Source organism: Azolla caroliniana, unplaced genomic scaffold (genome assembly GCF_043228905.1).
Source record: "Azolla caroliniana isolate FFs.n. ecotype wild unplaced genomic scaffold, voAzoCaro1.0.p SCAF_11, whole genome shotgun sequence".
In the NCBI taxonomy this organism is placed as follows: Eukaryota; Viridiplantae; Streptophyta; class Polypodiopsida; order Salviniales; family Salviniaceae; genus Azolla; species Azolla caroliniana.
Window position 1 is genome coordinate 18,858,632 of NW_028230446.1, and position 10,120 is coordinate 18,868,751.

General features: G+C 36.6%; 2 protein-coding genes across 5 annotated transcripts; one reads left to right on the forward strand and one right to left on the reverse strand.

The window, feature by feature from the left end:
• The first annotated feature begins 646 nt into the window (after nucleotides 1–646).
• LOC147858298 (uncharacterized) lies at nucleotides 647–3,559 on the forward strand. 3 transcript variants are annotated; one of them, XM_087328013.1, is made up of 3 exons: nucleotides 647–1,139; nucleotides 1,242–1,313; nucleotides 1,731–3,559. In XM_087328013.1, the coding sequence occupies exons 1-3, from the start codon at nucleotides 704–706 to the stop codon at nucleotides 3,515–3,517; spliced, it is 2,295 nt and encodes a 764-aa protein (XP_087184139.1). In that variant the 5' UTR covers nucleotides 647–703; the 3' UTR covers nucleotides 3,518–3,559. The 3 variants fall into 3 exon arrangements, with proteins under 3 accessions (XP_087184139.1, XP_087184140.1, XP_087184138.1); XM_087328014.1 differs by having other exon boundaries at nucleotides 1,245–1,313; XM_087328012.1 differs by having other exon boundaries at nucleotides 647–1,313.
• Nucleotides 3,560–6,930: 3,371 nt separating this feature from the next.
• Nucleotides 6,931–9,802, reverse strand: LOC147858299 (uncharacterized). Of its 2 annotated transcripts, XM_087326678.1 has the most exons (5): nucleotides 9,496–9,802; nucleotides 8,250–8,327; nucleotides 8,114–8,219; nucleotides 7,461–7,560; nucleotides 6,931–7,363 (listed from the first exon to the last, which is right to left on the reverse strand). In XM_087326678.1, exons 1-5 carry the CDS (start codon nucleotides 9,759–9,761, stop codon nucleotides 7,086–7,088), a joined length of 828 nt encoding a protein of 275 aa, XP_087182804.1. In that variant the 5' UTR covers nucleotides 9,762–9,802; the 3' UTR covers nucleotides 6,931–7,085. The 2 variants fall into 2 exon arrangements, with proteins under 2 accessions (XP_087182804.1, XP_087182803.1); XM_087326677.1 differs by having other exon boundaries at nucleotides 8,114–8,327.
• Between the last annotated feature and the right edge of the window lie 318 nt (nucleotides 9,803–10,120).

Sequence of the window (10,120 nt, forward strand, 5' to 3'; positions counted from 1 at the left end):
AGGAAAAAAGAGAGAGATCTATTTAGAATTTTCTTCTTTTGCAGATTTTTTTTGCCTATCCGGTTGGGGGATTGAATTTTTGTGGACTTATTTAATTTAATTTTTATATATTAAATGGGTTTTTTTATTTTATTTTCCCGATTTTTTATTTTGTCTCATTATCAGTACCTCTCTTCTGCTTCTCTTTTCTCCTTCTCCTTCTCCTTCTCCTTCCCCTGCTGCTTTTTCTGTATGTATTTATGTGTTGTCTGTATATTTCTTTTCTTTTTTTAGTTCTGTTTCCGTCTCTTTTCCCTGAAGACCCGCCATTTTCCTCCTCTTCTTTTGGGTTCTCATCGTCATCGCCATCGCCATCATCATCATCACTGTCTGTCAATTTATAGTTCTTTGCGTTAAATTTCATTGAATATTTCTTGATCTGTATGCACATACAATCATACATACATACATACATACATACATACATGTAATCGATATGCACCCCACATATACATACATATATATGCTGTAATCTTATGAAACCATGGCTTCTGCAAATGCATACATACATACCTGTAATCGATATGCACCCCACATATACATATATATGCTGCAATCTTATGAAACCATGGCTACTGCAAATGCATACATACATACATAGATACCTGTAATCGATATGCACCCCACATATACATATACATATGTGCTGTAATCTTGTGAAACCATGGCTACTGCAAATGCAAAGCCTATGAAAGGATGCAAGGGCAGGCCTAGAGATTTTAGAAACACCAAAGACCATCATGTCTCCTCCATATGTCAGGTGAATCATGGGAAGGCTACTCAACATGGCTACAATAATAACAAACTTAACAGTTATAAGATTGTAGCCACCACATCATGTGGTTGCTCTGTTCCAGCCATGAAGTCTATCCTTATCAGTAATACTGATCTGCATCATCATGACCACAACTTCAATATAAGCAATCCTGATCCTAATCCTAGCCCTAATCCTAATCCTAGCCCTAATCTTAATCCTAATCCTAATCCTAGTTACATCATGAGTAAATTACCTAATAAATACAAGTACATCAAGTTAAGGAGACAAATATGGCCTCTCTTCAAGCAAGAATATTATAATACTAATAGTACTAAGATTTATAGTAAGGTGGACATTAATCATAAGGGTGCATTAGGTTATACTTATAGTAAGCCCATCACCCATTACCATACTAAATATACTCCCAATCATGTCAATGTCCCAGCAGTTAGAAGATCATCTCCTAGTGCTACCGGCCAATATCCATGGCAAAGAAGCAAATCAGTCATCTTCACAGGTAAATCATCCAACTATAATTACACTTTTTAGGCTCAGGAATAAATTATAATTAGCATGGTATCCTCACCCTTATACTTTTCTATTGTGTGAGTATATATATACATATATCCAAATCAGTCATCTTCACAGGTAAATCATCCAACTATAATTACACTTTTTAGGCTCAGGAATAAATTATAATTAGCATGGTATCCTCACCCTTGTACTTTTCTATTGTGTGAGTATATATATACATATATCCATACATCCATCCATACATAGGTTTGTATGTATGTATGGGGTTTTTTGTAATTAACCTTTAAAAAACTGTTGATTGAATCTGTGATTTGTTTTTAACATTCGGCTAAATCAAATCAAAATTTGCAAAATTACTAAATTATTTACTCAAAAAAGTCTCCACAATTTGTTAGTACAGATGTGTCGATGCAACGTGATTCGGTTGCGTGGCCTCACAAGTTAAGAGATGAAGAGACGATCAATGGGCGCCATAACATTGGTATGAAGGCCTCAGTACCGGAGGATGAAGATCAAATCCCTATTGGAACGGTGATCTGTAGCCACGAAACATCCATGACACCACAAGGAATGAGCCCGTCAAACACAGCAATGAATGCCAATGTATTAATGTCCACGCGACCACTTATAGGAACAAGAATGCCAACACAAAGCCATCCTAAGAGAATACTCGATTCGAGCTCCTTGTCCATTGCTGTCGAAAGAGAGTTTGTGCGGCTAGGAATCATCTACAAAGTTCGTGACGAAACCGAACTGGTCCATAAATCACAAGACCCCAAGGCCCCTTCCACTTCTACTACTTCCACATCAATGTCTAATGCCAATGTCCAAGAACTTATAGAAGATGCTGATATGTCGAACGATCAGAAGGCGGCTTTTCCTTCGGATGTAACCGAAGTCGATGATGATCAATGGTTCAATGAATCTAACCGGACAGAATCGGTGAGGTTTGATTCGAAACCTTTCTATGTAGATCCAACCACTCTTCCCGATATGGGCCACTTTGCCCAACTCATAAGGAGAGCTGAGGTATCGCTACGAAGATTCACGGCATACTTGATAAAAGCCAAGCACAAGGCCTTAAGGAAGGAGAACCCATGTACTAGTAGTACTCAACATATAAAAGACAAACTATATGGTGTTATAGCCTCCATGATCAAACCAGATATGGCTATGGTTCGGTTCGTAAAGCCAGGACATTTCCGTTATGGCTTACAGGCGTGTGTGAATGCGGTAGTGTTCGATCGATTCGATACCATCACTTATGGAGCCGAGAAAACGGTGTCGGAGGCCGGGAAAGTGTTATCTGAGGCCGAAAAAGTGGTGCTAAAGTCAGGAGAGGTTGTATCGGATTCGGTGACAGTAGTCACCGATGCAGGTGCCATGGTTTCCCGATCGTGTAAAGTGGTATTGGAGTCTGAAAAAGCAGTGTTTGAGTCGGGTAAAGTAGTTTCGGAGTATGGGAAAGTGGTATCGGATGATGCCAAAAAGAGGGTGTCCCGTGCTGGGAGATTGGTATCGCGGTCTGGAAGAGTGGTATCAGAGGCCGAGAAGATGGTATCCCATGCTGGAAAGATGGTACGGAAGTCCGGAAAAGTCGTATCCGAGGCCCGAAAAGTGGTGCTAGAAGCCGCGACAAATTTCGAGGATGTGGTACTTGTGAATCGATGCACCAATGTGTCATCAAGTGAGTATTATGTGCTCGAAACATTGTGTCGGAGATGCACTAGTGGGGATCATCAGCTTGTGGAATTGAACTCAGATTTCAAGGTCTTTTGCCATTTGAAGCTAGAAAACATGAAGAGGAGGATAGGGTGGGTCACCAGATGGCCTTCTAAACTTGTGGAGGTCTTTGGGTTATGTCTTATAGATGTTTGGATTGCCCATAAGTTTGCCTTTTCTCTCGAAAGACCCCCTTGTCTTTTCTTTGTCGAGGCGAAGACACATCTCGAACTCGACTCCATGAACCCTTTGGTTGTAGAAAAGAAGCCTTCGCATGATAGCCTAGACCCTAAATGGAGTGACACGGTCCAATTTAGTGTGTTCCCTGGGTTCAACCTTGGGCCTTCCTCACCACCCCTCCTTCATAGCATTGTATACCTCAAGCCCAAGGCCCAAGGCATCACTCCTCGTGATTTTCTTGTCTTGTTGCAATCTACGACTACCGAGAGCAAGCGTGAAATTTAAACCTTTGAACATCGCTTACAACATCAAATGTTTGAACCAATAGTGTTAAAAGCTCTTGGCTTTGTTGTTCGATCTCATGTCGATCAAGGCAATACTCAACCCTTCATGTAAATATATACACATAAGACATTTTTTTCACCAATTCAAAGGTTTTAGCCTTCTATTGGATTAATTATTCAAACTTTATCCAAGCTTCCACAACTCGCATTTAATGAATGTTGTCTTGAAGTTTATTGGAAATACAACAATGTAAACAATGTTTAAAATGATTGTGACATGACATGAGTTTTGGGACCACTAAGTCTTATACAATGTACATTATTGTCCAATATTAATGCATGTGTTTTGATGCCACTTAATAAATATATGAATCATGCAAGACTAATGTATGTGAACCTTCTATTGGATTAATGATGAAAGATATTATTCAATCTCCCATAGCCCCACATATAATGTAACCGTGAAGTTGATTACAAATATGAAAATATAAACGTGTTTCATTATTATTATCGTAACTTGACATTAGCTTTGTGACCACAATTAACTAACCATCTTGATCCACAAATTCTTCCTTTCTTAAATTTCAGAAACCTCGGAACATCTAGAATAAAGTTTCAATCATCATAATGTCAAAACAATCCAAATACCCACGGACATGTGGTTCACATAATGCATTTAATTTAAAATGCTTTCCCTATTCTATGCCGAAACCATCCTAATATTGATGTGAGTCTGACAATGGTTTGTGTCGTATATAGGGCGCAACGAGAAGGTTCACACTTTCATGCAATTATATCTTTCCAAATTGCAAAGAAAGGCCACATGTTGTTATTGGACTATTCTGGAAAAATGGAAATTCGATAAATGCACAAATTGCGTCACAACCCAAATACCAACAAAAATGCACCGAGTTATGAGTACTAGGATCATTTATACATATAGGTACTTCAACTTTTCAATTTTAGTGTGCATACACACATGCACCCTCCTCCCATGCCCCCCCCCCCCCACACACACACTCTCTCTCTACCACAATGTGCCATAGAATGTGCAAAATAATAATAATACAATGTTTGACATGTTAAAGATAATAATACAATGTATCATGCCCTCTAGGCTCTACCATTTTTGGAGATCCCATACCTACACGATTAGGGTGTGTTGTGTGTACCAATCGTTTGCCCCCCTCGTACTATCATTGTCTCTTGCGGTTCATTTGAATTTATCCAACCATTTTCATTTCCCTTCACGCTCATAAATGATGTGTGCTTGAAGTGCATTGGAGCATTAATAATATAATGCACAACACTTGACCACTTGACTAATCGGTGTAACATTCTCAAACTTCTCTTTTCACCATGTAAAATTTTACAGATCCATATACAATACTGATAAACAATTATAGTTACATGAAATAAAGTATGGCATTTGTAATCCTATTAAATTCCATCCAAGAAAGAGAATGAATTTTATGTGATTGCATGGACTAGGTAAACTCTTTGAGAAATGCCTACCCTATACACTAAAATAGCAAGGTAAGTTCAAGTAAAGTTTCCATGTTTCCATGTTTCATACAAATAAGTAAAAATCCTCACCTATAATACATGACCACTTTGCCATGTTGAAATAGATGTTGTCACAAAATCTAAATCACCAATAGAACATTTGGATATTAGACTCCTCCATTCATACTTCACATTTATTTCTATAGTTTTCTACTTAGAATCCAAATTGTATGAATATTCTAGCATATTACATCCTAAACTATTACATTATATGACATTATATCATATGACGCTATATGGCATGATATCGATATGATAAATATTTACTATAACTGGATAATGCCAAATTTGAGCAACAACAATCCAATACTGTATAAAATCAACAATTTTGTAAGTAGGGATTCAATGTGCACCTTGAAGAGTGCTACAAATATCTACTCACTATTCATATTGCATGTATTTAATGTGCACTTTTGAGGAAAGTATTTATGAACATTTATATACATTAGTTACAACTGCTGAATTTGTTAAATGATGTCTCAAAAGTCTCAATGGCAAATAGGATATTTGTCTCTTCTTCTAGATACAAAATGATGTCTTCAAGTCGCTATAGTTCAGTCATTTGTGCCTAGATCCACATAAGGTTCAATTAAGATTTTGTAGTCGATGAATAGTTTGGTACCTTGTTGTGGAAAAGTTGTCCTATGGAGTACTAATGATTGTTATTGTTTCTTTGCAATGCAAGAAATGGAAATGTGTACTACTTTCTAGAATCAAGAAAACCAAGTTAACGATGGAGCTTAGGATAGCTCATTCAATAAGCAATCATAATTAGTCTAATCATACACTTAAATTAGACGATGTGACAAACGTATTCAAGAAGTATGTTAATGCAATCTATTAGAGAGTTCATATATTTGGGGAAGGAGGTTGGCATCATATTGGTGATGCCATGCATTGACCCAAAAGTCTTCACAATCCACAAGGCAATAACTTTGGGAGCAGATAATTACTTGGCTTTCAAGCAAAGATGCATTGCTCTAGGCCACTTGTTGCATGTGTGCACTCACAAATGCATGCACATTCTAGGTTTACATTAATCAAAAACTTGTTCACTTAAATGCGATGAATAATTTGAGCTTTTGCATGACAGAATCCAATAGGATGCATTCAAACAGTAATTGCATATCCTATTTCTGACACTCAAGCAATTCATTAATGAAGGTGTGAGTCATGGTTGATCTCAGTTCCTTTTTACTCCAGTCAAATATGTAAATTCGTAGTTGAAATGATTTACAACATGAGGTTGCTTCAAGTTAGTCTAGGTTAGAGACTTCGGGTTCTTATGGTTCACTCATTTGCAAATGTTAGAATAAGCTTTACATAGCAAATTTTTTATTTCACAATATTGTATTGTAATGTTGGAATCACAATAATGCCCTATATTGATTGCCCTGGGCTTCTTGATTTATAATCTTGTGGAGCTTAGTAAAAATAAGTGGAAAAACAGAGCCAATTCACTAGTAGCTCCATGTATCAATCCAAGCCTCCCAATTTCTTGTGAAACATTAGAGGACTTCTACAAGAAAAAATGTTGATCCCATTCCAAAACTCTTTCCAGTATTGTCGATTTGTAACAACCTTTAATTCTGGGTTAGCCGTCTCCTGTCCACAAAAGAACTATAATCCTCTTTGCATTTCCCAAGATGCTTTCATCCTTACTAAATTCTTGAGTACTTACAGGTTCTTTAACACAATGTTCCAATATTGACACACCTAGGATCACAGCAAAGCATTTACATTTGTTTATAAAAATGCATCAGTACCCAAATCCTACAAATGGATGGATAAAACCATGCATCGTGAAACTATCCAGGATGATATCTATAATAATCCCAGACATGTGGGCATATGCAACATCAATAATCTTTAACAAATATTTAGCCATTTACATTATACATGTGTGTATCAAATCCCAATTGTTTTGAAAGGATTAGTAACTATGAACAAATTTATATACAAAATGCTTCCAACCTATAGCCCAAAGAATGCTCAATGTTATCTTACTTCGATCCCCGCTTGACGAACACCATTAGAAGCACTGCTACAGCCAACATCATACAAGAAACAACTGTCTTGTCTACCGCATTACCATTGCCTTTTGGTAGGAAATTTTGATTAGTGGATCCGTAGATAGAATTGAATAGGAATATTACTTTATGGAAAAGTCCCAACACTTTCTCGCTCACACCACTATAGATATCGTAAACCTTTGAAGACAACTTTGTAAAACTATTTTCATTACAATCCTTTGGCTTATCCTTTTCATCCTTCTGATGCTCTGTAAAAGAATAAGGGAGAATGCTCTTCTTCAGACTTCACATAACACTCACAAAGACCCAAATTAATATAAAGAAGTATTTTCTTTTCAAAAGTACCATCTGTAGACGGTTGAGAGCTTGCAAATTGCAGTAATTTTTCATTATTTAGCATTGCATTCCAAACAGCAGGATCAGAAGCCAATGATTTAACAACATCCTGATAGAAGAACACATTGACAAGTCAATTCAACAGCCAAAGTTTCTAAAATCAGGAGGCCAGCCGAAAATTGATGAAATCTATCATCGGTATAACTATGTGGGAAAACAAGAAAATCAAGCAGGATCAGAGCCAACAAATTAACATCCTTAGAGATGAATACATGTTGAGAAGGCAATTTCATAACCGAAGTTTTTAAAATCAGGAGATAAACCGAAAGTTAATGGAGCATATCATTGATATAAGTATGTAAAGAAACAAGGAAATCAAGCATTGGTATAAATATGTGGAAAAGTAAGAAAGTAGCTTCCATTATATGATTCCACGCACACCTGAACGACATTGGTATAAACATGTAGAAAAACAAAAAAATCCAGCATTCATATATATATATATATATGTTGAAAAGCAAGAAAGTAGCTTTCATTAAATGATTCCATACTCCTGAACATTATTGATATAACTATGACGAAAAACAAGGAATAAATATAGCATTGGTATAAATATGTGGAGAAACAAGAAAATATAGCATTCATTAAACAATTCCACACACCTGAACCTTTGGATTCGTTTGCATAAGATGAAGTGCTTGCATTACAGACCTCTTCCTTTCTGTGAAGTCATCACCAGATGACCTTGACACATCCATTACCTGTTTATTGGAAACTAATAATGTATTTTCTTCTTCTTCTTCAGCTTCTTCTTCTCTATCTGTAACATCTGATATAGGTGAAGTATCTTGGATAAGTTGAGATGCCGGTAATGATCTGTATGAATATAAACATACACAACCTATAAAGTATGAGAAGACAACAAATATGCGAAAGGAAAAATCTAAACAACATGAAAAAGATGAGAACTTTTTTCACATCCAACTACCAATCTGTCAGTAAAAAATCTTTCCCATATAATCTTCTATGTTAATAGAGCTTTTTTCAAGCTGATCAAAAGCCTTCCCCATGCGTAAGTTGCTTAAGCAAGAACATTAAGTGAGAAGGGAGGCTCCAACAAATGAATTAGGTGCATTCGCAATCAGTATTCCCCCTTGGAAATTGAAGATTTGTTTGCCTGGCTTTTACAAATGTACAGATTCAATCCCAATTGATATAAGGAAAGAATCTAGCAAATACTACAACAATATCATGTGGTATGAATGTTAATATGGGAGAGGTCAATGATAAAAAATGACTTGAACAAATTAGTTTACTTGGTTGATATTGCCAGAGATCCTCTTAATTCTATTCAATTTCTTGCATTCAGACTTTTGTTCGTTGTGAGAGTTACACTAGGAGTATTAACCATTGTATGACTCAATGGGGAGGTACCTTAATAAAAAAACACTTTTAAAAAGAAAAAACTCCAATTAACGTTAAACCTAGACTACTCCCGAGAGGAGAGAATTTGATAAACCAAGACAAAACAAACTTCAAAAAATAAGAGAATTTTTCATTCATAGAATTTTAATCTTTGATTTTGTAATGGGGAACAAAGCTATTAAATCAATTATTGAAAATATTAGATTACCTGTACAGATGTAAAGAGTTATCTGTAAAGATTAAATGTTTAATCAATAAAGACATTGGTAAAACCTTAGTTTGGAAGTACAAAGTTATGTGCATGGTAAAGCATAAAACTTAATTGTTGTTAGATTATGTGTGCGGTAAAGCTTAAAGCCGAATTTTCATTGACTGCATGGAAAACCCCTACACTTAAGTAGATTAGAAATAACTCAGAAAAAAGGTGGGACTTTTCCGTGATAAAAATACACAATAAAAAAATCTCACAACGATAGGCAGCCTTTCCAGTATACGTTTCTTAATATTTCTAACAAAGATAACAAACTATTTCACAGAAAAGCTCATAAATATATATATATATAGCTTTATCTCGAAAAATCTCAAGAACAAACAAGGAGGAGGAAGAAGAAAAACTCACAGGTGAAGAGCAACCCGGAGATCATCCGTAGCTTCGTCGACCTCTTCTGTGGATGGAGGAGGAAACAACACATATTGATGAGCTATTTCTTCTTCTTTTGCATTTGTTTGCTTCAGAGCACAGCCAAAGCTCTCTGGTCTCCTGATGATAGAAGAAGAGGAGGACGAGCGGCACAAGGCTTGTTGAGCAGGAGAGGAGGATATGGCGGCAGTTGTTGCTGATCCAACCCATCGTGCCACACCTCGAAACAGAGCACCGCCTCCCATACCTATCTCTGGATTTTGCAGATTGTTTTCTTCTTCTTTCTTCTTCTTCTTCAAGAGCAATTTATGTATGTTTTTGTATTATATATGTATGGGCAATCAATCAAACAGAGAGCCCCTGTTCCTGAGTAAGTCTCTTTGTCTCTCTGTTTCTTTTCTTATGAGTCCTTTGTCTCTTGTCTAAGTGGGTGTGGGTGTGGGTATAGGTGCTCCCATTCCATGGGCGACCGCCCAAGTCAATTATTGGACATGTCCGACTATTTGGGCACTCTTCGTTATCATTCTTCTTCTTCTTCTTCATTGTCTCGAAGATATGTGTACATGTTTGTGTCGACCGCCTTCCTCTCTCCGTGGAATGCAAT

Excerpts from the sequence above, each read along its gene's own strand:
- LOC147858298 (XM_087328012.1), top strand. The coding sequence starts at position 704 with ATGGCTACTGCAAATGCAAAGCCTATGAAAGGATGCAAGGGCAGGCCT. Across the intron at positions 1,314-1,730 it reads CAAATCAGTCATCTTCACAG|ATGTGTCGATGCAACGTGAT; the intron begins GTAAATCATCCA and ends TTGTTAGTACAG.
- LOC147858299 (XM_087326677.1), bottom strand. The coding sequence starts at position 9,761 with ATGGGAGGCGGTGCTCTGTTTCGAGGTGTGGCACGATGGGTTGGATCA. Across the intron at positions 8,328-9,495 it reads CTCCGGGTTGCTCTTCACCT|ATCATTACCGGCATCTCAAC; the intron begins GTGAGTTTTTCT and ends ATATTCATACAG. Across the intron at positions 7,364-7,460 it reads CTCTCAACCGTCTACAGATG|AGCATCAGAAGGATGAAAAG; the intron begins GTACTTTTGAAA and ends ATTCTTTTACAG.